Raw genomic sequence first — 26,120 nt, 5'->3', positions numbered from 1 at the left:
TGCAATGCAGGAGACCTGGGTTCGATCCCTGGGTTGGGAAGATCCCCTGGGGAAGAGAAAGGTTCCCCACTCCAGTATTCTGGCCTGGAGAATTCTAAGGACTGTATAGTCCATGGGGCACAAAGAGTCGGACATGACTGAAAGACTTTCACTTTCAGAAAACAAAATAACTAGGTACATATCTTTTTTTAATGTGCTTAAATATAGGCTCTAGATAACTGAAAGATGAAATATAATTGAGTAAAAAGTGGGAAATTAATGGACCTAAGGGCTGTGGAAAGCGTGAAAACTAGTTTATATAAGAAAAATTCTAAATACATCCACTGTACACCTGTACACCTATTTTATAAACAAAATATAAATTTCAAAACATACCATCAAAAGACATGTCATTGGATTACCTTCAAAATCTTTTTGTACCATGTGGCAGATAGAAATATTTTAGAGTATAGAGATTTTTGCCTAAAACCTAAAGCCAACATCATAATTGAAATCACTGGAGGCATTAAAAGCAGTCAGGGGTAGAACAAAGGCAAAATGTTATCATACTGGCCTTTAATTATTTAATAGTTATTCTGGAAGTACTAAGCCATACATAAAAATAACAAAATTGAACAAAATGGATAACAGTGTGTTTGCATATAAACTGTTTGGAAAATTCAGGAGTATTTTTAAAAGGTTAGTAGTATTAAATAACATAATTCAGTAAGGGAGTCAGTAAGTAAAAATATACAGAAGCCACTATCTTTCTTACATAGAAAATAAGTTTGGGGGGGGAAGTTTCATTCACTATGGGGTTAAAAACTAGGAATAATGCTGAAAAGAACTAGCTGGCACTAAAACAACAACTATGAACAGGTTACCTTTTATTGAGTGAATACTTTAGAGCAAAGAACATTACATATATTCCCGCATTTAGTTGAAAAATAAGATAACAAGAAGTATAATGAAGAAAACTATTATATCTGAATAAAAGATGTAATAGATGAGTTAAATAGAGGTACATTATATTTCTTGAAAATACATGAGAATATGGTGAAGATGTCTGTTTTTTTCAAGTTAAATAATCCACGTAGACTTTGCTTTAGAATTTCTTGAGGTGACCCAGAATAATTAAATATCAATAAAGGTCAACATTTATTTAAAGAGTGATGAATTACCATTTACTACCAAATGGCAAAGATAGTAAACACAAAATAATCAAAAACTGAGGTGAGAGTCAAGCAAGAGGGAGAGTGATGAGACTAACCAACTTCAAATTTTGGGTTTCCCCATTTTTAATTAACACCTATATGCCATCCTTAAATGTCAGTATGGTTTGCATATCACAATAGCAAAATGTTATGACACTGACAGCTGTCACCAAAATTCTCTGTAGGAGAAAACTGTATTTGTTTGGGAAAAATTATTTCAACAAATTATTGAGTAGAAGGTGATATCTTTGCAACTTGGCTGGAGGTAGATTTGCTTTGCTCAGAAAAATTGAAAAAATTGTATTTGTTTCCCAGGAACAAGAGTCAGGATTTCAGGGACAATCCAAACCAAGGTGATCAATGTGGAAGCAGAAACTGCTAAATACTACTGAGAACTATGAACAGAAGACAGGCCATTTGAAAGTTAGATTTGGCAATTTGGAGGTCACTGGTAAACTTGACTAGGACAGTTCTGACAGAAGCTCAATTGGAGGGGGTTCAGGAGTGGGTGAGGGTCAAGAAGGTGATTCACTGAGCACAGACAACTCCTTGAGAAGTGTCCATCGCAGAGGAGTAAAGAAACGGGGGGTCAGCTAAGGGGGCGGAGGATCCAAGGCAGTTTTTCTGGTTTTGTTTTTATTTCACTGAATTTTGTTTATTATTATGTTGGACCATGTTTTTGTGCTAACAGGGAAAACTCAGTAGCAAGGGAGAAAGTGATGTTGCCAGAAAATAAGGGACATTTTCGAGTGTGAAACACTCAGGAAAGTGGGTAGAAATGGCATACATAGATAAGAAAAGGGCTGGCCTTTGATGCATCATGTACACAACAGGGTTGCCTCTTGTCCTCTCAGCCAATAACACTGCTTCTTATTCACAGAGAAACCAAGTAATGGAAGACAAGCCCCTCAACTTCCTGCCACAAACCTATAAACTGGATCTGTGTCTATCCAGCCCTCTTTCTCTCTTGCTACATAGAATAAAAATCTCTAAGCCCAATCCTATACATCTGCTACAGAAATTATTTCCTCCTGACTCTCAGTGACCTTGGCCTGTCCTAATCTTTTCTCTCTTTCTTGTATCTTCAACTGGTTGGTTCCTTCCCATGAGCATCAGTCTACAGTCAGATTTTTCCAATCTCAAAATAACATTTACAAATCTGTCAAACATTACTTCTTTAATTCTGAATTGTTCTGACTTCTTTGAATATAATCTCTCACCCCAGTTTTGAGACTGACTTTTGTGGCAGGCACTCCAGTGAAATAACTCAAGATTCTCCTTTTCCTTGCTAATGCAAACTTGACTTTTTAGTCTCTGCATAAACAGTGCTTCTTCCAGGAAGTATTATGCAACTGTCCCTGGTTGATTAAGCCATACATATCCTTCCACTCAATTATGGGCTGCACATCCTATTTGATATCCAGTGAGGCATCTCTTATCATAGTGCTTTCCATACTCAGCTGTTATTGTCAATTACTTAGGACTGTGTGGATCACAATAAACTGTGGAAAATTCTGAAAGAGATGGGAATACCAGACCACCTGACCTGCCTCTTGAGAAACCTGTATGCAGGTCAGGAAGCAACAGTTAGAACTGGACATGGAAAAACAGACTGGTTCCAAATAGGAAAAGGAGTCCGTCAAGGCTGTATATTGTCACCCTGCTTATTTAACTTATATGCAGAGTACATCATGAGAAACGCTGGGCTGGAAGAAACACAAGCTGGAATCAAGATTGCTGGGAGAAATATCAATAACCTCAGATATGCGGATGACACCACCCTTATGGCAGGAAGTGAAGAAGAACTAAAGAGCCTCTTGATGAAGGTGAAAGAGGAGAGTGAAAAAGTTGGCTTAAAGCTCAACATTCAGAAAACTAAGATCATGGCATCTGGTCCCATCACTTCATGGGAAATAGATAGGGAAACAGTGGAAACAGTGTCAGACTTTATTTTTTTGGGCTCCAAAATCACTGCTGATTGTGATTGCAGCCATGAAATGAAAAGACACTTACTCCTTGGAAGGAAGGTTATGGCCAACTTAGATAGCATATTTAAAAGCAGAGACATTACTTTGCCAACAAAAGTCTGTCTAGTCAAGGCTATGGTTTTTCACGTGGTCATGTATGGATGTGAGAGTTGGACGGTGAAGAAAGCTGAGCGCTGCAGAATTGATGCTTTTGAACTGTGGTGTTGGAGAAGACTCTTGAGAGTCCCTTGGACTGCAAGGAGATCCAACCAGTCCATCCTAAAGGAGATCAATCCTGGGTGTTCATTGGAAGGCCTGATGTTGAAGCTGAAGCTCCAATATTTTGGCCACCTCATGCGAAGAGTTGACTCATTGGAAAAGACCCTAATGCTGGGTAGGATTGGGGGCAGGAGGAGAAGGGGACGACAGAGGATGAGATGGTTGGATGGCATCACCAACTCGGTGGACATGGGTTTGGGTAGACTCTGGGAGTTGGTGATGGACAGAGAGGCCTGGCATGCTGCAATTCATGGGGTCGCAAAGAGTCGGACACGACTGAGCGCCTGAACTGAACCGATTTTGCTTCAATAGTACATGTACAGGCTTCAACAGTACATTAACTATGAATTTCCAGATGTTCAAGATGGATTTAGAAAAGGCAGAGGAACCAGAGATCAAGTTGCTAACATCCACTGTATCATAGAAAAAGCAAGAGAATTCCATAAAGACATCTACTTCTGCTTTATTAATTATGCCAAAGCCTTCGACTGTGTAGATCACAGCAAACTGTAGAAAATTCAAGAGATGGGAATACCAGACAACCTTACTTGCCTCCTGAGAAACCTGTATGCAGGTCAAGAAGCAACAATTAGAACTGGACATGGAACAACAGACTGGTTCCAAATTATGAAAAGAGTGCGTCAAGGCTGTATAGTCACCCTGCTTATTCAACTTATATGCAGAGTACATCATGCAAAATGCCGGGCTAGATGAAACACAAGCTGGAATCAAGATTCCCAGGAGAAACATCAATAACCTCAGATATCCAGATGACACTACCCTTATGGCAGAAAGTGAAGAGGAACTAAAGAGCCTCTTGATGAAAGTGAAAGAGGAGAGTGAAAAAGTTGGCTTAAAGCTCAATGTTCAGAAAACTAAGATCATGGCATCTGGTCCCATCGCTTCATGGCAAATAAATGGGGAAACAATGGAAACAGTGAGAGAGTTTATTTTCTTGGGCTCAAAAATCACATGGTGACTGCAGCCATGAAATTAAAAGATGCTTGGTCCTTGAAAGAAAAGCTATGACCAACCTAGATAGCATATTAAAAAGCAGAGACATCACTTTGCCAATAAAGTCCAAAAAAGCTATGGTTTTTCCAGTAGTCATGTATGGATGTGAGAGTTGGACTATAAAGAATGCTGAGCACTGAAGAATTGATGCTTTTGAACTGTAGTGTTGGAGAAGAATCTTAAGGGTCCCTTGGACTGCAAGGAGATCAAACCAGTCAATCCTAAAGGAAATCAATCCTGAATATTCATTGGAAAGACTGATGCTGAATCTGAAACTCCAATACTTTGATCACCTGATGCAAAGAACTGACTCACTGGAAAAGACCCTGATGGTGACAAAGATTGAAGGCAGAAGGAGAAGAAGACGACAGAGGATGAGATGGTTGGATGGCATCACTGACTCAATGGACATGAGTTTGAGCAAGCTCCGGGACTTGGTGATGGACAGGAAAGCCTTGCGTGCTGCAGTCCTTGGGATTGCAAAGAGTCAGACGTGACAGAGTGACTGAACTGAACGGAGATGTATTTTGCAGCAGGTTGTTGTGCTGGTAGGATAAAGATTATATTGTGTAGAAAATTTAACCTAAAACCCTAGTGACTCAATACATCAGAGATATCCTTATCACCAATGTTACACGCTCATAATAAACCTGCCTAAAGCAGCTTTACTCATAATAGCCAAAAACTGGAAGCAACTAAGATGTCCTCTAATAAGTAACTAGACATACGCTGGTATATTCATACAATATAATGTTATTCAGCTATTTAAGTCACAAAAAGATACAAAGGAACCTTAAGTGTATATAGTTGTGTAAGAGAAATTTATTACTATATGATTTCAACTCTGTGACATTCTGGAACATGCAAAATGACAGAGACAGTAAAAAGATCAGATTACAACAGGGGTTGGGAGGGGGAGATGGATAAATAGGAGAAGAACAAGGGATTTTTAGGACAGTGGTTCTACTATGTATGATACTGTAAAAGGGACAGATGACACTGGATTTATCAAAACCCACAGAATGTGCAACACAAAGAGCAAACCTTAACATCAACTATGAAGTTTAGTTAATAATAGTGTATTGATATTGGTTCACTAGTTATAAAGATGTATCACAATAAAATATTATTAGAAGAAACTATTATGGGTGTAGGCATATGGGAACACTGTACTATCTTTCTTAATTTTTCTGTAAATCAACAACTATTCTAAAATATAAAGTCTATTCATCTAAAAAACATATACATATTGTTCAAGGTTTAAAAAGGCAAATGAAACTTTCCGAAGAAGAGAACTCTAGGCCCAGGGAGAGTCACTGGTAAATTCTAGTAAAGATTTTAAAAAGATGCAATATCAATTCTACACCATCTCTTCCAGAAAACATTTTCACTCATTTTATGAAGTCTGCATTTACCCATTACCCTAATACCAAAACCAGATAAAGACATTACAAGAAAGTCTCCAACAAAATATTGAAAATTCACACCCAGCAATATGTTTAAAAGGATAGTAAAAGACAATATACAACAGCCAAGTATAGTTTATCTGGAGAATGCTGCTGCTAAGTCGCTTCAGTCGTGTCCGACTCTGTGCAACCCCATAGACGGCAGCCCACCAGGCTCCTTCGTCCCTGGGATCCTCCAGGCAAGAATATTGGAGTGGGTTGCCATTTCCGTCTCCAGTGCATGAAAGTGAAAAGTGAAAGTGAAGTCGCTCAGTCGTGTCAGACTCTTCTCGACCCCACAGGCTGTAGCCTACCAGGCTCCTCCGTCCATGGGATTTCCCAGGCAAGAGTACTGGAGTGGGGTGCCATTGCCTTCTCCCTGGAGAATGCAAGGCTGGTTAAATATTTAAAAATCAAAATAACTGCCATATTATTAAACTCAAGGAAAAAATATCAGTAGATACAGGAAAATTTTTTTGAGAAACTATAACATCCATTCATGATTTAAAAAAAAAATGCCTCCCCAAACTAAGAGTAGGTGAGAATTTCCTTAATTTAAATAAAGGGCATATAAAGCTAACATGACACTTAATGGTAAAAGACTTAATGCTTTCACTGTAAGATCAGGAGCAAGGTAACTTATATATTCTTATCTCTCTTATTATTCAACATCATGCAGGAAGTTCCAGCCAGTACAATAAGGCAAGCAAAAGAAATAAAAAGTGTACATATTAAAAAGAAAGAGGCAAAACTGTCTCAATTTTTAGATTATATTATTGTCTACATCAGTGGTTCTCAATCCTTCAAGGGTGCATTTAACAATGTTTGGAGATGTGTTTTGATTTTCACAACTAGGAGTTGAGGGGATGCTACTGACATGAAGTGAGTAGAGGCCAAAGATGTTGCTGAACATTTTCCAACGCTCATGATGCAGCACCCTCAACAATTACCTCGCCCAAAATGTAAGTAGGTCTGATGTTCAGAAATCCTGTGCTGTGCTAAGTCACTTCAGTCATGTCCTATTCTTTGTGACCCTATGAACTGTAGCCTGCCAGGCTCCTCTGTCCATGGGATTCTGCAAGCAAGAAGACGAGTGGGTTGCCTTGCCCTCCTCCATGGGATCTTTCCGCCCCTCCTCTCTTATGTGTCCTGCATTGGCAGGCAGGTTCTTAACCACTTGTGCCACCTGGAAAGGCCTCAGAAACCCTAGTAACAGAAATTCTCAAGGAAATGATGTCAAAAAGCTCCTAGAACTAAGTAGTTTAGCAAGTCCGACAATATGAGATCAACGTACAAGTATCAATTTATTTCCATACACTGGATATAAAAAAGAATTAATAGTGTTACTTTATAGTTTCTGTTCTTGCTCTGCCAATACTCACTCTATTCTGTGAGGTTACAAATAGCTAGCACCTTTTAAGTATTAGGCACTTTATGTTTTCTCATTTTAACCTTCTGAATTTAAACATGAAGAAAGATTTGGTAAAGTACATTTTTTCCAAATCACACTATTAATAAGAGGTTTACCCAAGTGTTGAACTTAGGCATTTCAGACATGAATACTTCTAATCTTTATTATAATAACTATAATAATAATTATATATAATAGTAATTCCTGTATGTTAAATCTGCCCTAACAAATTCCTAGGTTAGAAAGCACTTTCTGAACTTTTTAACTATAAAATTGTTTTATTCTTTTTATTGAAAAATTAGTAAATTAGTGTCAATTAAATTTCTTACTTCAAGTGCTTTTTCTTGAACGTTAAATTTTAAACTAATATCTTTTAATATAATTATTCAAATCATATGTACAAAGTAGTTAAACAATTTATACTTTATTTTTTACCTGTTCTTTCATTGAAGAGGGCTGGTCGAAGTAATGCCAGTATCTTTTCAAATTTTATGCCTTTAATTTTTTTAAAATCAGGGATTAAGACATCAATAAACTTAGTATTAGTTATATTCTCTTCAACATCACAAAACTGAGATATTTGTTGTATTTCCAGATATTGTTGTAAACTGTTGAAATCCAAAACATAATTATAAACTGAAGTTTAATAATCATGCCAGAAAATTAAAACTGATAATATATCCTCACAAATAATTTACATTTTAATAAAACAAATGAATATTGAACTTTATCACATAAAGATAAGTTACATCTCTATTACATTAAAGAATATGTATTTAATTCCAGTTTTATTGAACCAGTGCAAAAATCAATTACATGAAATCACATAGGTTTGATTTCATGAGAGGATATTAAAGACACCAAAATAAAGTATGTTTAAAAAATTTTTTTTCTTTCCTCCATGTAAAGCAATCCAGATAGTTTCTATTTTTCCTTATAATTTTGTCTTTGAATCTAGGCTAATTTAGGAGCACATTTCATGTTTTCAAATAGATGTTTTCTATTTGAAATTTATTATTTATTTCCAACTTTATTGGATTATAATCAGGAAATGTACGTGGTAAGATCTTAATTTTTAAAAGTTTGTTTAGGTTTTCTTTGTAAACAAAGCAAATTTACTTGTGGGATTTAAGGTTATACATATTCATATTTCAAATATTATAGATCATTTATTATACACAATTATGGACTACATATTTGCCATTCCTATATATCCTTGCTTTTTTCTCTGCTTTGTATTGAGATCTATGACCATAATGTTACTTTTATCCAGTTCTCCTTATTATCTTTCTAATACTTATATTTTTATTATGTCATCTTTGTGGTTTCGGGAATAAGTTTTTTGACCACTATATCTTCTTCACAAATGTTTTCTTTTACATCATGTTCTTCTTCATCAAGTTTAACACTTTCAATATTCAATTCTAGTTCTTTATTTTTTCTGGCTATTTTGTTGCCATCTCTTAATTTTTTTATTTTTCTCTCTTCTAAGCAGAATATAGATTTGGATTAATACGATACTGAATGGTTCGCCTTGGAAATGAACAGAGATCATCCTGTCATTTTTGAGACTGCACCCAACTACTGCATTTCAGGTTCTTTTGTTGACTCTAAGGGCTACTCCACTTCTTCTAAGGGATTCTTGCCCACAGTAGTAGATATAATGGTTATCTGAATTAAATTCGCCCATTCTGGTCCATTTTAGTTCACTGATCCCTAAAATGTCAATGTTTACTCTTGCCATCTCCCATTTGACCACTTCCAATTTACCTTGATTCATGGACCTAACATTCCAAGTTCCTATGCAGTATTGTTCTTTACAGCATCAGACTTTACTTTTATCACCAGACATATCCCCAACTGGGTGTTGTTTCCACTTTGGCTCAGCCTCTTCAGTCCTTCTGGAGCTATTTCTTCTCCATTCTCCAGTAGAATATTGGGCACCTAGCAACCTGGGAAGTTCATCTTTCAGTGTCATATCTTTTTGCCTTTTCATTCTGTTCATGCAGTTCTCAGGCAAGAATGCTGCAGTGGTTTGCCATTCCCTTCTCCAGTGAACCACGTTTTGTCAGAACTCTCCACCATGATCCATCCATCTTGGGTGGCTCTACATGGCATGGCTCATAGTTTCATTGAGTTAGACAAGGCTGTGATCCATGTGATCAGAAAAACCCTATACAGTCAGCAAAAACAAGACCAGGAGCTGACTGTGACTCAGATCATGAACTCCTTATTGCAAAATTCAGACTTAAATTGAAGAAATTAGGGAAAACCACTAGGCCAATCAGGTATGACCTAAATCAAATCCCTTATGACTATACAGTAGAAGTGACAAATAGATTCAGGGGATTAGATCTGATAGAGTGCCTGAAGAACTACGGGCAGAGTTTGTAACATTGTATATGAGGCAGTGATCAAAACCATCCCCAAGAACAAGAAAGGTAAAAAGGCAAAATGGTTGTCTGAGGTGGCCTTACAAATAGCTGAGAAAAAAGAGAAGTGAAAGGCAAAGGAGAAAAGGAAAGATATACCCATTTGAATGCAGAATTCCAAAGAATAGCAAGGAGAGATAAGAAAGCCTTTCTCAGTGATCAATGCAAAGAAATAGAGGAAAACAACAGAATGGGAAAGACTAGAGATCTCGTCAAGAAAATTAGATACGAAGGGAACATCTTCATGCAAAGATGGGCACAATAAAGGACAGAAACAGTGTGGACCTAACAGAAGCAGAAGATATTAAGAAGAGATGGCAAGAATACACAGAAGAATTATAGAGAAAAGTTCTTAATGACGCGGATAACCACAATGATGTGATCACTCACCTAGAGCCAAACATCCTGGAATATGAAGTCAAGTGGGCCTTTGAAAGCCACACTACAAACAAAGCTAGTGGAAGTGATGGGATTCCAGCTGAGCTATGTCAAATCCTAAAAGAGGATGCTGTGAAAGTGCTGCATTCAATATACCAGCAAATTTGGAAAACTCAGCAGTGGCCACAGGACTGGAAAAGGTCAGTTTTCATTCCAATCCCAAAGAAAGGCAATGCCAAAGAATGCTCAAACTATTGCACAATTGCACTCATCTCACATGCCAGCAAAGCAATGCTCAAAATTCTCCAAGTCTTCCACAGTACATGCACTGAGAACTTCCAGATGTTCACACAGATTTAGAAAAGGCAGAGGAACCAGAGATCAAATTGCCAGCATCTGTTGGATCATAGAGAAAGCAAGAGAATTCCAGAGAAACATCTACTTCTGCTTCATTGAATACTTTAAAGCCTTTGGCTGTGTGGATCACCACAAACTGGAAAATTCTTCAAGAGATGGGAACACCAGACCACCGTACCTGCCTCCCGAGAAACCTGTACACAGGTCAAGAAGCAACAATTAGAACTGAACGTGCATCAGTCCTTCCAATGAATATTCAGGATTGATTTCCCTTAGGATTGACTGGTTGGATCTCCTTGCAGTCCAAGGGACTCTCAAGAGTCTTCTCCAACACCACAGTTCAAAAGCATCAGATCTTTGGCACTCAGCCTTCTTTATTGTCCAACTCTCACACTCATACATGACTACTGGAAAAACCATAGCTTTGACGAGACGGACCTTGTTGACAAAGTAATGTCTCTGCTTTTTAATATGCTGTCTAGGTTGGTCACAGCTTTTCTTCCAAGAAGCAAGTGTCTTTTAATTTCACGGCTGCAGTCACATGTGCAGTGATTTTGGAGCCCAAGAAAATGAACAGACTGGTTCACAATTGGGAAAGGAGTACATCAAGGCTATATATTGTCACCCTGCTTATTCAACTTATATGCAGAGTACATCATGCAAAATGCTGGGCTGGATGAAGCACAAGCTGGAATCAAGATTGCCAGGAGAAATATTAGTAACCTCAGATATGCAGATGATACCACCCTTATGGCAGAAAGTGAAGAGGAACTAAAGAGCCTCTTGATGAAAGTGCAAGAAAAGAGGGAAAAAGTTGGCTTATAACTCAACATTCAAAAAACTAACATCATGACATCTTGTCCCATCGCTTCATAGCAAATAGATGGGGAAACAATGGAAACAGTGAGAGAGTTTATTTTCTTGGGCTCCAAAATCACTGCACATGTGACTGCAGCCATGAAATTAAAAGACACTTGCTTCTCGGAAGAAAAGCTGTGACCAACCTAGACAGCATATTAAAAAGCAGAGACATTACTTTGTCAACAAGGTCCATCTAGTCAAAGCTATGGTTTTTCCAGTAGTCATGTGTGAATGTGAGAGTTGGACAATAAAGAAGGCTGAGTGCCAAAGATCTGATGCTTTTGAACTGTGGTGTTGGAGAAGACTCTTGAGAGTCCCTTGGACTGCAAGGAGATCCAACCAGTCAATCCTAAGGGAAATCAATCCTGAATATTCATTGGAAGGACTGATGCTGAAGGTGAAGCTCCAATACTTTGGCCACCTGATGCGAACAGCTGACTCATTAGAAAAGACCCTGATGCTGGGAAAGATTGAAGGTAGAAGGAGAAGGGGACGACATAGGACAAGATGGTTGGATGGCATCACCAACTCAATGGATATGAGTTTGAGCAAACTCCTGGAGATGGTGAAGGACACACATGAGTGACTGAACAACAACAAAGAAGCAGAATATAGATGAGTAGTTTTTAAAATTTTTTATTTTGAAAAAATGTAAATTGACAGAAAAGTTTTAAGGCGAAGATATTGAACTTTAGATTCATCAACTGTCAGCATTTTGTCACATTTGTTCTTTCTCTCTTATTCCTGCACCCCCACTTAAGAGTGTAGCGTGTGTGTGTGTGTTTTGACTTAACCATTTAAGAATTGGCTACAGGTATTTTCACCATTCACCCTCCTAAATATCCAAGGAAAGTTTACACTGTTATAAGAGTATTATCTTATGAACAATCCATATTCAAATTTCAGCAATTTTATAATTATGTCCTGTCTATAGTGCATACATGCATGCTAAGTTGCTTTAGTCATGTCTGACTCTTTGCAACACCATGGACTATAGCCAGAGAGGCTCCTCTGTCCATGGGATTCTCCAGGCAAGAATGCTGGCTTGGCTTGCCTTGCCTTCCTCCAAGGGATCTTCCCAACCCAGGGATACAACCCAACCTACATTTCCTGCATTACAGGCAGATTCTTTAACACTGAGCCACTGGGGAAACCACCTATCTATAGTAATTTTTCCTAATTTTGGATCATATATTGCATGCAGTAGCCCTAAGCCCTAGTCTCCTTCAACCTCTAACAAATGCCTCAGCCCTTCTTGTCTTTCACGATACTAATATTTTGAAGACTCCAGGCCAGTCCTCATTTTGGATGGTTTCAAACTATGGAATGGCCCCATAGTTTCCTATTACACTCTGGGTATGATACTCTATAGGACTATCACCTCAGTGGCGCTGTATCCTTCTTGAAACATCACAATAGGAGGTACACGATGTCAGTTTTTCCCATCACTGGGAAATTATAATAACATACTCAAAGTGGAATCCCCAATTTTCACCACTGAAAAGCAACAATTTTCACTTTGTAAATAATATCCTTATTATTTATTTATCCTTGTTATCTGAAAGGGCACTATTGGGAAGTCCATATATTATTCATACGATGGATTTAGCACTCATTGATGATTCCTGTCTGCATTGATTATCATTACTGCTAAGTCACCTCAGTCATGTCCGACTCTGTGCAACCCGATAGACGGCAGCCCACCAGGCTCCGCCATCCCTGGGATTCTCCAGGCAAGAACACTGGAGTGGGTTGCCATTTCCTTCTCCAATGCATGAAAGTGAAAAGTGAAAGTGAAGTCGCTCAGTCGTGTGTGACTCTTAGCTACCCCATGGACTGCAGCCTACCAGGCTCCTCCATCCATGGGATTTTCCAGGCAAGAGTACTGGAGTGGGGTGTCATTGCTATCATTAGGTAGTTTTTAATTTTTTTTATCTTAATCTGGTAATCTCTGTATTTGATGGGATAGTTAACCTTTTCATATTTAGTATAGCAGTCATATACCTGGCTATAATACTTATATATACTGTTTATTCTACATGAGAGTTTGTGTCCTTGATCCTTTAGGTTTTGAATCTACTTTAAAAATGGCAGGTGGAAGTTCACAGCACCTGTTAGGCCATGTCTGCAGAATAAGATCTGTGAAAATGGATTTCCAGAAAAATATGCTCCCTAACCCACAATTTCATGCTGCCTGCTTGGGTTGATGTTCAGTATAAACACAGGACAATATTAAAAAGAAAATGCTGCAAACTTTGCAAAACAACATTGACACATCTCACTCCACCGCTATCCTGCCAAGTGCTTAAATTATCTTATTATGTGTGTATTGAACAACTGCTTCTGAAAGTCAGATGCAATAGACACCTACCTGTACAACAGCACCAACAAACACTGACTCCTCTTATGGCAGCTATGTTAATAGTGTTTCACAGAACATTTAAAAAATAGCTCAAAAATTCTGGCATGAAACCTGGTATCTTGAGCCCAACATTTCCCACCCAAGCCTGCTCCCCAACCAGTAAGTATCATTTTCTCTTAAAACTCTCACAGTATCTCCTACTGTTTACAAAGTCCTTTGTCAGCACTTGATTTATCCTACCAGTCTGTCTATCTCACTTAAAACTGGGAATTAATGGTATTAGGGTCTCCCTGATACCTAAAAATTATGATATGGTTAGGAACCAGCGGATGGACCAACTAAAAAAAAAACTGCTATAATTTATTAATAAGATAACCAGGAGAGTTCTGGAGATGCTCAACCAGAACATGCAGTGGGGATGGGCTGCCTGGCGGGAGGAGATACACATTAGGAAGCCCCAGGACTCAGCCACTCGGAACCTGCTCCTGCTCACCCACCTTTCTTTCAGACATGACTCGGACAACTCATGGGCTAAATCCTGGATTTTCTGAGTCTTCAGAGGAATAAAAGGCACAGATGGCAAGTGCGTAAACCCAACATTCTGTAAGTGACTTATGTTCACTTTTGAATATTTACAAACTGTTAACAAAAAACTGTACAACTATTTAGTTCTTAGCAATTTATCATCACTAACTGCCTTGAGTAAAAGGACAGAGGACATTTGCTGTCTCTAGGACAAGGGGAGGCAGAAATGGAATGTGGAGAGACAGGAAAGGGGTCTGGTTTGGAAGAGACCAGCCTTGGTCCCATTCTAACCCTGGATCCAGGGCCATGAAGCCAGATTGGTGCACCCAGTGTTAGAGAGACAAACAGGAATTTCTTCCCTTTCGAAACTGCTTGACAATAACTTTCAGGGCAACTCTGGCTTTGTTGATCATATAAAATTTGGGACTCAGAAGAATACCTGTGGCTTCAACATAAAGATGTTTGTCTTTAGATTTGAGATATCTGTATGTTATACTATGTTACCTGCTAAAACATTGTAAACAATAAGATTCCTGGCCTGGAGCTACCTTTTCCCCTTCATCCTCGAAGGCTTGGCCATCTCCTGTTGTTCATCCCACTGTTCTTTAGATTCCGTCTCAGAGTTAACTTCACTTTCATCCCAGGAAGGCTGTTTTACCTTTCCTTGTGAAACAACTAGAATATAGCTTAGGTTCCTTGTCATAAAAGAAACAAAATCCTCGAAGTCGGGCTACAAAATAAAATAAAAATAATATTATTAGGTTCATGAAATGGATAGACTACAATGGTGACCCCTACTCAAGTCAGGGACATCTTCCTTTTCATGATTATTGGTCAAGAGAAAGTTACTCACAAGCCTCCTGTTAACTAACACATCTCTGAAGGACAAAAGTTCACAGTTGGCAGGGACTGATCGTCAAGGCAGTCTAATAACAATTGTTAAACTATAGGATGCTTCCAAATCAACTGGAGGGCTTGTTGAACACAGTTTTCTGGAGTCCAGTTCCAGACTTTATGATTCAGTAGGTATAGGGTGGGGCCCCAGAACTGGATTTTCTCAAAAGTTCCCAGGTGATGCTGATGTCACTGGTCCAACCCTTTTCCACAGCCAAGAAAGATGGTCTGAGGGGTGTAGCTGGTTTACAAAGTGCTTTTCAGTAGAACTTTCTCTCATGACCAACATGCTCTGTGCTCTTCAGCATATGTAACCACAGGCAGCTGCTGAGCACTTGAAATATGGCTAGTGCCACTGAGACTCTGAATTTTTAACTTTAACTGTAATGAATTTAAGTTCAAATGACCACATGTATCTAATGGCTACCAAATTGGACAGTGCATTTCTAGAACCTACATCTCCTGACACCCAAGCCATTGCACTTGCCAATACAAAGTCTTTACTGTATTACCCCAGACAAAAGAGAATTTTTAAAATAGCTTGACGAAAAGGATTTACATGTAGGTAAAGAAAGGATTAAAGCTTTCCTATGAAGTTTATGACAAGGAACCTTCAACCTCTGATCAGAATCTATAGAAAAGGTCTGGATACTCACTTTCTGGGGGCTGATGCACAGAGTCTTAGAGGACAAATACCATAAAGAGATCTTTGCTCCAATAAAACACAATCAGAGCATCCATTTTTGCTTGGCTGCCTCTGTGTCTACTGGAGCTTTCTCCATAGTCGCTCTCTTTGGGTTAACCATGATATGGACACCGCCAAGGAAATCTGGAGCTTAGTTGGTTGGTCAGACTTATTCATTTGTTTTTTCTATAATGAGAATACTAAACTTACAGGAATCCACTGTATTTGACATACAATGTATTTTTTTGTTTAACTTTCTTACCTGGTCTACTATTTGACTATAGAAGTGCTTTACTTGTTCTTCAGTAAGTGGTTTCTTATCCTCTGCTTCTATGACAAATCCTGCCTTGATAATCTTCAATTCGAGAACAAGGTCAGATCCAAATGGGTAGTGGGACCACAGGTAAAAGAAGTTAAGGACATTTGTTTCCTAGACTTAACAAATCATCCAGATTTGAATGTATTACATGATTATGCCTCAGCACAATCCATAATGCACTAAGTTGCAAGAGGCCCAAAGATATGTAAACAAAGAAGGTTCTTTTCATGCCCCCCCCCCACCTCAGTGTTTAAATTTTCATGGCTTGAAGGAGACACTCCACACTATTTCTATTATTTAACTGAATTGTTTCAAGATTAAAAAAAAAAAAAAGAACTAACTGAATTCCAAGGAAAGATATCATAGCTTTCTAAATCATTCAAAAAGACATACATTTATAAGCACTTTTAACCATCTATTTTCAAAATTATTTTAACTTTCTTAACTTTTTTTCAAGGCTTACCTTTGCTAAATCTGTAACTCATAATCTAGTATATCTTACTCTGACAGCAACAAAAATATCCAAATTACAAGGAAGAATAGAATTGAAAATTCAGCCATGCTTTGTCTTAAAATTTTTTAATTTAATGACAAATTCAGTGTGTATGTCACTCATGTATAACAATGTATAAAATGGACCATCTACTTTATTGTAGTTTAATCAATGCTCCTTTGGCTGAAGAAAGAATGCATGATGGGAAATTCATAAAGAAATACCCAATCCCTCCTGACAGCTTCCCATGTGACCTCCTCTACTGCACATGCAACATTCTTGCAAATTTTAATATAATTTTGTTGTTTCGACACAAAATCTCTCTTCAGGGGTCAGTAAACCATAGCCCCTTCCACCACACATGTTTAGAAACAAAGATTACTGGAACCACGCCCCTTTGTTTATTTATTGTCTTGTTGCCTTCTCCAGATGATGGCAGAGTTAAACTGCTGTGACAGGAATCATATGCTCGATAAACCTGAAAATAGTGACTATCTGGCTCTTTACAGGAGAAATATGCTGACCTTTGGATTATAATGCAATTTTACTCCAAAAATTTTTCTTTGGGCTCTAAAAGCAAAACCTTAAATGCTTCTTTAAGTTATCATGTATCTAAAAGGACCATGTATTTGTGACAATATCAGGGACTAATACAAGCTAATGTGAGCTTATAGGAAGTTTGCACTGATGACAACTAAATACAAAGAATTTGTTACCATCCAACATAAGAATGGCAATTTTTATCTTTTATATTGGATGCTAGTAGAGCAGAGTTATTTAAATAAGGATGTTGAGTAGGTCAAGCCTTTGTAAGACAAAACATCCAAAGCCTTTAGAGGTACCTAGGACCAGATGCGGAGAAGGCAATGGCACCCCACCCCAGTACTCTTGCCTGGAAAATCCCATGGATGGAGAGGCCTGGTAGGCTGCAGTCCATGGGGTAGCTAAGAGTCGGACACGACTGAGCGACTTCACTTTCACTTTTCACTTTCATACATTGGAGAAGGAAATGGCAACCCACTCCAGTGTTCTTGCCTGGAGAATCCCAGGGACGGGGGAGCCTGGTGGGCTGGCGTCTATGGGGTCGCACAGAGTCGGACACGACTGAAGCGACTTAGCAGCAGCAGCAGCAGTACCAGATGTTCTTTATGTTCTAGTTTACTCTAAATGATAAGCTTGTCTCCACATTGAAAATTAAGAGATTTCTTTTACAATTAATTTAAACTATTGTTGGGAAATATTGCTTACTTTTTCTTTAATTTCTTGAACTTTTCTAGCAGTCACAGCATCAGGCTTGATCATAACAATAGTGTATATTTGGTCTAGGAAAAAATGGATGGATTTCATTTTCTTGGCACAAAGTCTAGATAACGAAGGATTTGACAACTGCAAGCGTAAACTACTAATGTCCAATGAATTTTGTCCATTGGCAGCTTTGTCCTTATGGCATTGCAACTACCAAAGAGTTTCTACTTAGAATCAAAGTATATTTCCTGTATTTGCATGCAGGAGAAACATTCACAAGAGCTTACATTCAGAAGGCCAAAAGAAAAGTGTAGGTGGGTACTAGTTATTTTATTTTTTTGGCCACATCTCATGGCTTGTGAGATCTTAGTTCCCCAACTAGGGGTTGAATCTAGGCCCTCGGCAGTGACAATGTGAAGTCCTAACCACTGGACCACCAGGGAATTCCCAGCACTAGTTATTTTAATACAATTCACATGCATTAGAGTCACACCAATGATCCATCCAGCTTGAGTATCACTAGTGGCTGGAGTTTCAGTGCAAGCAAACATTATAAACCAATGGCTTAACCATCTATGAATTTATCCACATTTATCTACACATTCTTATAATTAGCTTTTAGTGCAGACTAGCTCACCTAGCATCTTGTTTGCCTCTAATCCCTTCAGGGTATGAACACACATTCACACACTCACTCAAGACAATCCAATGAAGGCAGGAAGTTGTTCATCCATAAAGTAAACTAGGAGTGCAGGTCATCAGGGAAGAAATTTTTACAAGTTTTGGAAAGATGATGAAGGATAAAGTAGGAGTAAACTACTGTCCAGATTACTCACAGGGGACAGAAGCCCCTGGTTGAATGTAATCTCTGAAAGACTCCAGGCATAGAGACTAAAGGCAAGGCAAGGGAAGCAAAACAGACTGCTTTTTAAGAGCTGAGTCTGGTATTGCACAAATCATCATTAATCCTACCAGACCTTATCAATTAACACTGATGTCATTACAAGGATTTTGCTGCAAGTGATGCTGTAATGAACATCATTCATGTACACAAATCCTTCACTATTAAAGTAAATTTACTTGCCAGTGCTTTCAGAGCTTAGTTCCCCAGCATCCTCTGAATCTGAGTCTACAAACGCAATTTCATGATACTGTGAAAAAGGAAAGCAAATAAAACAGTTATATTTTAATATGATAGTGAGAGAGTTTTTAGAAATTTTGTTTCTAGTAAATATGTATACTCAAAGGGGTAGAAATTAAAGTGGAAATATGCCTGCATTTATCTAACACTACTTTTCCCCAACATTTCCACTAAAATAAAACAAGGAATATTTAAATAGTTGGGATGTGGAGACTATCAGGAATAATGCATATATGCTATATGGAAAATGCTTAAAAACAAAACCTTTAAAACGTAAGAGCACAAGGAATAAAATGAGAAAGAAGAAAAGATTAACAAGAAAGCAATAAGCACACAATCATTATGTTAAAAACTGAAAGAACATTTGTAAGCTTCAGGATCCATTCTTGACCATTGCTCTGAGTAAATTAGAAGCAGAAATATACTTCCCTAACTTATAAAAAAATGTCTTTCTCAAAACAATAGCCAATTTCCTCCATAGAGTAAAACCCTAGGAAGGATAAGGGATTCTTAGTTTCTGAAGAAGCCCTGAAAATGCTTCTGTGATTCTGTAAACTACCTGAAAAGTTTATATATTTATGTATATACATTTTGAGGGCAAGAAGTTTGTATAATTATAGATTCTCAATGGACTACAGAACCAAAAATGTTTGGAAATAACTATACTGAAAGCATTCACTTCTCTTATAATCAGGAATAAGATAATTAGGCCAGCTATAACTTCATAGTGACCTGTCTTGTATTTGTTGGATCTACCCTGACCAACAGGGCAGCCACTAACCACATATGGCTATATTTGAGAGCTTGAAATGAGGTTAGTCCAAATTAAGATGTGCTATGAGTAAAAAATACACAGCACATTCCAAAGACTTAGTTTGAAAAAATGAATGTGGAATACCTTATTCCTTATATTGACTACATCTTTTTCTTATTTTATTGAAGTATAGTTGATTTACAATGCTGTGTTTAATTGCTGCTATACAGAAAAGTGGCTTAGTTTTATATATATACTTTTTCATAGTCCTTTCCATTATGGTTTATCAGAGGATATTGAATATAGTTCCCTGTGCTATACAGTTTATACATCTAATATATAATAGCTTGCCTCTGCTAATCCCAAACTCCCAATCCTCCCCTCCTTGGCCCCCTCTCTCCCTTGGAAGCCACAAGTCTGTTCTCTATATTTGTGTCTGTTTTTGGTTCATAGATATGTTCATTTGTGTCATATTTTAGATTCCAAATATAAATGATATCATATATTTATCTTTCTCTTTCTGACTGACCTCACTTAGTATGATAATCTCTAGATGCATCCATGTTGCTGCAATGATTTTGTTCTTTTTCACGGCTGAGTAATAGTTCATCATGTGTGTATGTAAATGTGTCTGTGTGTCCACATCTTCTTTATCCATTCATCTAGGGGTGCATGTATTGTTTTGAATTATAGTTTTGTCTGGGTATATGCCCAGAAGTGGGATTGCCGGGTCATATGGCAACTCTATTTTTTAGCTTTTTGAGGAACTACCACACTGTTCTCCATAGTGGCTGCACCAGTTTCCATTCCCACCAACAGTGTAAGAAGGTTCCCTTTTCTCCACACCCTCTCCAGCATTTATTATTTGTAGACTTTTTAACGATGGCCATTCTGGCAGGTATAAAGTGGTACCCCATTGTAGTTTTGATTTTCATTTCTCTAATAATTAGTGATGAAGATCTTTTCATGTTCCTATTAGATCTCTGTATGTCTTCTTTGGAGAAATGTCTATTTAGGTTTCTGTCCATTTTTCAATTGGGTTGTTTTTTGTTGTTGTTGTTGTTATTGAATTGTAAGAGTTCTTTGTATATTTTGGAAATTAAGCCCTTGTTGGTCACATCATTTGCAAATATTTTCTCCCAGTTCATAGACTGTCTTCTCATTTTGTCTATGCGTTACTTCATTGTGCAAAATCTTGTAAGTTATATTGAATACATCTTTAAATGGGCATGTTTTTAATATGTCAGATGTAAGAAAAGACGTTTGAAAATTGATTTCACCTTTTTTTATTGTTTTTAATTGACTAGTAGAATATTATAATTATGTATGTGGGTCACATTATGGCTTGTATTTGATTACTATTATTGCACTAGACAAGGCAATTGATGAGAAACCTAAATAATAGAAGTGTCCAACAAAATGAAATAAGATTAAATATCAGATATTAATAAATTTCTTAAATATCCACTATTATTAATTAAAATAGGATGTCATTCTGCAAGAATAATGAGAATAACAACAATAAAACCATAGTACAGAACACACACAGCGAAAGCCAGATGCAGTATAGTAATTAGGAGAAATGTTTAAAAGTTATTCTGCCTGACTTCAAATTCTGCTTTTACAGCCTACTAGCTACCTGTTTCTAAGGAAAGGACATAATGTTTCTAAGCCTGTCTTATTGAGCACAAATACTTCATAAGGTTCCCCTAGGTTCAGATTCAAGATGCAACATAGGAGGCTCCTGAACTCACCTCCTCCGTCAGACACACCATACCTACAGTTATTTGTGGAACAGTTCCCTCTGAGCGAAATCCAGAAAACAACTGGGCAATTCCTATGCATCAGACAAATGAGGAAAAAAAACACACGCCAAATTGGGTAGGAGAGGCTGAGTCATAATCTCACCATAAACTCCCCGACACAGAGGCATAAAATCGAGAGGGGACTCACAACTCCCAGCATCTCCCAAAGGAGTGAAGGGCTTGACGCCAACATCGAGTACCCCCAACTTTAAGACTTCCAACAGAGAGATGGGGCCCCAAGTGCTTGGCTCTAAATGAAGCCCAAGTTAGTAGATGAAGGAAATAAAGATCAGAGCAGAAATAAATAAAACAGAGACTAAAAGACAACAGAAAAAAATCAGTGAAACTAAGAGCTGGATTTTGAAAAAATACACAAACGAGAACTTTAGCTAGATTGTGAGGGGGAAGAAAAGAGAAGACTCAAATAAATAAAGTTAGAAATGAAAGAGGAGACATTATAACTAAACACCACAGAAACACAAGGATCTTTAAAGACTATTATGACCAACTATGAAATGACTGTCTCAGAAAGCACTCCCATGTTCATTGCAGCCTTATTTACAACAGCCAAAATATGAAAATAACCTAATGGACACTTACGATGGATAAAGGTATTGTATCTATACACAATGAAATCCTATTCATTCATAAAAAAGGAAGAAATCTTGCTATTTGTGACAACGTGGATGGAGCGTGAGCACATTATGCTATGTGAAATAAGTCAAAGAAAGATAAATACTGTATGATCTCTCTTAGATGTGGAATCTAGAAAGAATGAACTCACAGGCACAGAGAACAGAATGGTAGTTGATAGAGGCAGAGCATGGTGAATCAGGGAATTGGGTGAAGGAGGTCAAAAGGTAAAACCTCCAAATACGTTTGGAGGGCATACTGTATAGCATAATGACTATAGGTAATGATATGTATTGTGTATGTGAAAGTTGCTAAAAGAGTAGATTTTAAAACTTGTAATGACAAATTTTTTCAGAAAAAATGACATGACAAATGTTAACTAAGTGTAGTTATTGTTGTTGTTCAGTTGCTAAGTCATGTCCAATTAAGTGTAGTAATCATTTCCTAATATCCACATACATCAAATCATTATGTTGTATACCTTAAACTAATAAAATGTTAGTTGTCAATTATATCTCAATAAAAGTGAGGAGTAAAATGGTTTCTGTAAGGATTAAATGAGGATATCTTTTTTAAAATCTTAGCAAACAGTAAGTCCTCAAAAATTCCTAGTTATTATAACTTCAAAAAGAAGTAGAGGGGGTGGAAAGAGGGAGGGAGGGAGATACAGACAGAAAGGAAGGGCAAAGGTCCCTGAAAAACAAGAAACCTAAAAACATAAAGGAAAATGCCCTTGGATGAGAAAAATCACTATTGTAAATGTAAATCCCCTATGTTTGCCATCTGTCAGTTTTCCACCAAAATATTCATTTTTTTCCTTAATGCTTATACTTTGTACACACTAAGGACATTAACACATTGAGACACAGGGCAAACATTTCTCCAAGTTTGCTGCTTTACTTTTATATTTTATTCAAACTTTTAAATAATCAAATCTATCATTTTTTTCTTTTTTGATATCTGTTTTATATTATACTTTCAAGGCCTTTATCAACCTATGACAAAATAAATGCTTTCCAATATTTTCTTCTAATACTTTTATGCTTTGTTTCTTCATAGCTCTTTCATTCATCTAAAATTTGTTTATGTCCATGAGGAAATGATATAACTTTCTTATACAAATGGTTAACCCAGTATTACTGTTTTGTGAATTTTTAACCCTTTCTAGATTTAAGCTGACAGTTTTTATAGCAGATACTTATACAGGCTTGAGCCTATACCTTCTCATAATTTTTATTTTTCATTATTTCTCAGCTAGTCCTTACTTTTTGTTTCTTAAATTCACACTTCTTGTTTTTGTTGTTGTGTATGTATAGGTGTGTGCATGTTTCAATATGTCACTTCTATTTATCTGTCTATATTTATAATCACTTTCCTATGTGGCTTTCTTTCTTATGGTATATTATGTTCATAGCTCTACATGCTTTATGATTCATTTCAAAATTTCAAAATATTTTATTTTTTATTACCAGGTAGTACACTTTACACACATAGGATCTTATTCTAAGCATCATATTAAAGTATAATACTCTATTGTTCATTTGTCAGTGTATCTTGGCCCTCTTTTCATATCAATAAACAGAGCTAGAATGTACTAAATAATATTCTACTGTATGAATTCATATAATTTGTGATACATTACAACATTTATGTCACCTATTCACTATTGCTAGGTATTTAGATTGGTTCCAAAATTTTAGTAACATAGACAACACTGAAATAAATATCCTTTTCTTTATTTGTCTCATGATCTTCTTAAGGAAACTTAATGGAGTGTAATTGTCAGTCAAAAGATATGCGTTTTATTTTAAGCCTTTGATTCATATTATCAAAATACTTCCCAACAAGGTTGCACCATTTAGATACCTAGATAGTTACAAAACGAGGGGAAACACTTCAGGAAAACAACAAAAAAGATGTAATAAATCATTTTGAAAACAAATTTTTTTAAATAAAATTGTTAGTAATTCCAAGTATTACCTGAGGGCGAACCATTTCACCTGCTGCAATTTTCCTCTCCTCATTGACCAAGGTAATAATTTTTTGATTCACAAGTGGTGCATTTGCACCCTGGATTTTTGCAACAATTGTGCCATTCTATAAGGGGAAATAAAAGCAGGAAGGAAAGTCATTTTCAGGGTAAGTCAAGAATTAATACTTCAACTGGAATAAGTCACCCCACTCTGACCCACATCCTCACCAAATCTTTTTTTAGCTACTGTAATTAGCCATTTAAAAATAAATATTAGTGGTATGAAAGAATGTCCATTTGGTAAATCCACCTCTTTGAGTTCTACCTCTAATTCATCTGTTAGATGATTAGTTCTACCACTAATTCTCCTACAACCAAAGACAGGCCATCCATGCATTAAATTTTACTGGCTCTGTTCAGGCCTCCCAACATTACTCTCCCTCAGTATTTTTGATATTATTTCCCTTTTGTCTGTCTTTCAACACATATTTACTTAACACTTGTGTACTACCATTGTACCAGGCATGGTGGTATGAGGTAATAGTCTTGGCTTTTGTTGTTGTTCAGTTGCTCAGTCGTGTCCAACTCTCTGCAACCCCATAGACTGTAGCCCGCCAGGCTCCTCTGTCCATGAGATTTACCAAGTAAGAATACTGGGGTGGGTTGTCATTTTCTTCTCCAGGGGATCTTCCTGACCCAGAGATCAAACCCACGTCTCCTGCATTGCAGGCAGATTCTTTACCGCTGAGCCACTGGGGAAGCCAGTAGTCCTGGTACCATATAATTATTTTTAAAAAAGAAAAAAACTACAAACACATGTGAGATAAAAACCGTGACGGGAACCACTAAGGGAGGTACAAAGAGCTGGGAGCATCTGTAAGAGTTTATTCTGGTTAAGTAGATAAGTAAAGGTATAAGTATCAGGAAGTGATTCTTGGTTTAAAATGTGAAGGACAGGTAAGAAATAAAAAGAAGAAAGATCATTCTAGGCAAACAGAAATAGAGATGTGAGGGTTCTATGGCTGGAAATAAACATGGTAAATTAGAAAGCCAGCAGAGAAACTAAGGGAAGGCCTGATATGAGACAAAGCCCAATAGCTAAGGGGACCCAGAATGTGCAGAGGCTTGTGGGTCTTGGGAGGATGCAACCTTTATCCTAAGTGCAGTGGAAAGACTTTGAAATGTTTAAACAGAGACAGGGATCACAATTAGAACTGCTGTTTGTAGAAATCATTTTACCTACCATATGGAGAAAAGGTTACAGATGGAACAAGAAAAGATGTTTGTACACAAACCAGAAGTTACTCTGGAGGTGAAGATAGGAGAGGTGGGAGCTCAGGCTATGGCAGTTCTGTTGGAAATGGAAAAAAGGAGATGAGTGTGAGGCAAGCTTGGGTGGTAAAATTGACAGGACCAAGGTCTGATGTGGATGGGGTGTAATGTAAGGAGAAGTCACTAAGATGACTTTTCTATTTCTGGCTTGAGAAACTGGGTATGTTAAGATATTACTCACCAGATGAGGCAACACTAGAAGATAACATTTCCAATGGGGATAGGGAGGGCTGGAGGGGTCTAGTATTGGACCAGTTCATCGTGAGATGTCCTTGAGCTATCAAGAGGAAAGATCAAAGGACCGGTTGGATACACAAGTCTGGTGCTCAAAGTGTAGGATTTCGCTGAAGACATAAACTTTGAGTTATTAATATATAAGAGGTGACAATTTAAACTGTATTTGGGAGAAGTTTTCTAAGGAGATTTATAGCATAATGAAGTCAATATGTAATGGCTGAATAAAGAAAGGTGAACCTGTAAAGGAGAATGGGTGGGGGGGATTGTGAGTAGCACCTAGGAAGCAAAAGGAAAACCAAGTCACAAAAGTCAAAAGAAGCAACTGTTCCAAAAAGGAGGGCATGACCACCACATTTAATACATTTGAGAGGTACAGAACGACCTGA

The 26,120-nt window shown here is 37.4% G+C and overlaps 1 protein-coding gene across 20 annotated transcripts in view; it reads right to left on the bottom strand.

Annotated features, from left to right (window-relative positions):
* Positions 1–26,120, bottom strand: part of NME8 (NME/NM23 family member 8) — a 54,718-nt gene that overhangs the window by 20,850 nt on the left and 7,748 nt on the right. For 17 of the 20 annotated variants that reach the window (XR_014067280.1, XR_014067281.1, XR_014067283.1 and 14 more), the window contains exons 6-11: positions 24,174–24,290; positions 18,945–19,011; positions 17,864–17,937; positions 16,066–16,158; positions 14,773–14,954; positions 7,745–7,917 (exon numbers count right to left, since the gene is read on the bottom strand). Coding sequence is in view for 5 of the 20 variants with exons in the window: in XM_081536002.1 (XP_081392128.1) it covers positions 7,745–7,917; positions 14,773–14,954; positions 16,066–16,158; positions 17,864–17,937; positions 18,945–19,011; positions 24,174–24,290 (706 nt within the window). In the remaining 15 variants the exon portion in view is untranslated. The remainder of the gene's footprint in view (positions 1–7,744; positions 7,918–14,772; positions 14,955–16,065; positions 16,159–17,863; positions 17,938–18,944; positions 19,012–24,173; positions 24,291–26,120) is intronic. The other 3 variants (XR_014067282.1, XM_081536004.1, XM_081536005.1) reach the window with 2 other exon arrangements.

This window comes from Giraffa tippelskirchi, chromosome 10 (genome assembly GCF_054371585.1).
Source record: "Giraffa tippelskirchi isolate mGirTip1 chromosome 10, T2T-mGirTip1v1.2.pri, whole genome shotgun sequence".
NCBI lineage: Eukaryota > Metazoa > Chordata > Mammalia > Artiodactyla > Giraffidae > Giraffa > Giraffa tippelskirchi.
This window is presented reverse-complemented; position numbering and strand designations above follow the sequence as displayed.